This window comes from Rhea americana, unplaced genomic scaffold, assembly GCF_003343005.1.
Source record: "Rhea americana isolate MKP2758 unplaced genomic scaffold, rheAme1 scaffold_61, whole genome shotgun sequence".
Classification (NCBI taxonomy): domain Eukaryota; kingdom Metazoa; phylum Chordata; class Aves; order Rheiformes; family Rheidae; genus Rhea; species Rhea americana.
The window spans coordinates 96,722-97,707 of record NW_028186768.1 but is presented as its reverse complement, the minus strand read 5'-3'; the positions used below and the strand labels follow the sequence as shown (position 1 = coordinate 97,707).

Sequence of the window (986 nt, the reverse complement as noted above, 5' to 3'; positions counted from 1 at the left end):
CAGCGGGCGGCCCCGGCCCCGGCGCCTGCCGTACCACTACTACGAGCCGAAGGGCCCCGACGAGTGCACCACGTACCTGCACAACGAGCGGAGCCGCCGCGGCAACCACCACCGCTTCATCACCGAGAAGCGGGTCTTCGCCGCCTGGGCCGCCCTCTACAACATCACCTTCTCGCACCCGGCCTGGGCGTAGCGGCGGGCCCCCCCGCCGCGGCAGTTGCGCGGCACAAAGCCGCCTTTTCGTTCTTTTCTTTTTTTTGCACCGGATGACGGACGTTTTGGTGGGTTTTTCTCTTTTCCCGCCCGCTGGCCCTCGTGGTCCTATTGCTTTTTATTTTTTTTTTCTTCCTTTTCCTAAGAAAAACTCGACTCGCCGTGTCACTGGATGCAAAGCGGTTGCACCCAAAGGGGCTCAGACCCCCCCCCCACGCTGCCCAGGGCTGGGTGCCAGCAGGCACGGGCTGGGGGGGTCGGAGATTTTTTTATAGTATTATTAATTCCTCAGCAGCAGGGAAGTAACTTAGGGGGTGTCCCTGGGGCGGCGGGGCCCCGCTGCCGCCYGCCAGCCGGTGGCTCCGTGCCTCAGTTTCCCCGCAGTAGCCACGGAGCCGGCGGTGGGGGGGGGGTCGCCGGCGCCAGGGCCGGTTGCGGGGGGCAGGCGCAGCGCCCACGTTTTGTAAGTGATTTGTACAGGAATAAATATTGCTACRGTCTGTCACCTCGGGCCCTGCCTGYGGGCTGCGGCGTGGGGCYGGGGGGGCCGGGAGAGGGGCGATGCCCCGGGGATGGGCGCCGTTGGGGGCTGCAGGGACGGAGGGTGCGAGGTGCCCCGCGAGCGGGGAGGCAGCGGGAGCCCCCAGACCGGCGGGTCTCAGCACCGCCGTACCGGTCCCGAGCGGCTGCAGCACCTTTCCCTGCCTGGCCCTCACCCTGGCATCCCGGCGTCGCCTCTGTGGCCTCCGCTCTGGGTGGCTTTGCCTCGGGGG

The 986-nt window shown here is 67.3% G+C and overlaps 1 protein-coding gene across 1 annotated transcript in view; it reads left to right on the top strand.

Annotated features, from left to right (window-relative positions):
• ST6GALNAC6 (ST6 N-acetylgalactosaminide alpha-2,6-sialyltransferase 6) overlaps positions 1-718 on the top strand; it is a 4,174-nt gene extending 3,456 nt beyond the window's left edge. The window contains exon 6 of the mRNA XM_085320047.1: positions 4-718. Within this exon, the coding sequence (XP_085176173.1) occupies positions 4-193 (190 nt within the window). The 3' untranslated portion in view covers positions 194-718. The remainder of the gene's footprint in view (positions 1-3) is intronic.
• The last annotated feature ends 268 nt before the right edge of the window (positions 719-986 follow it).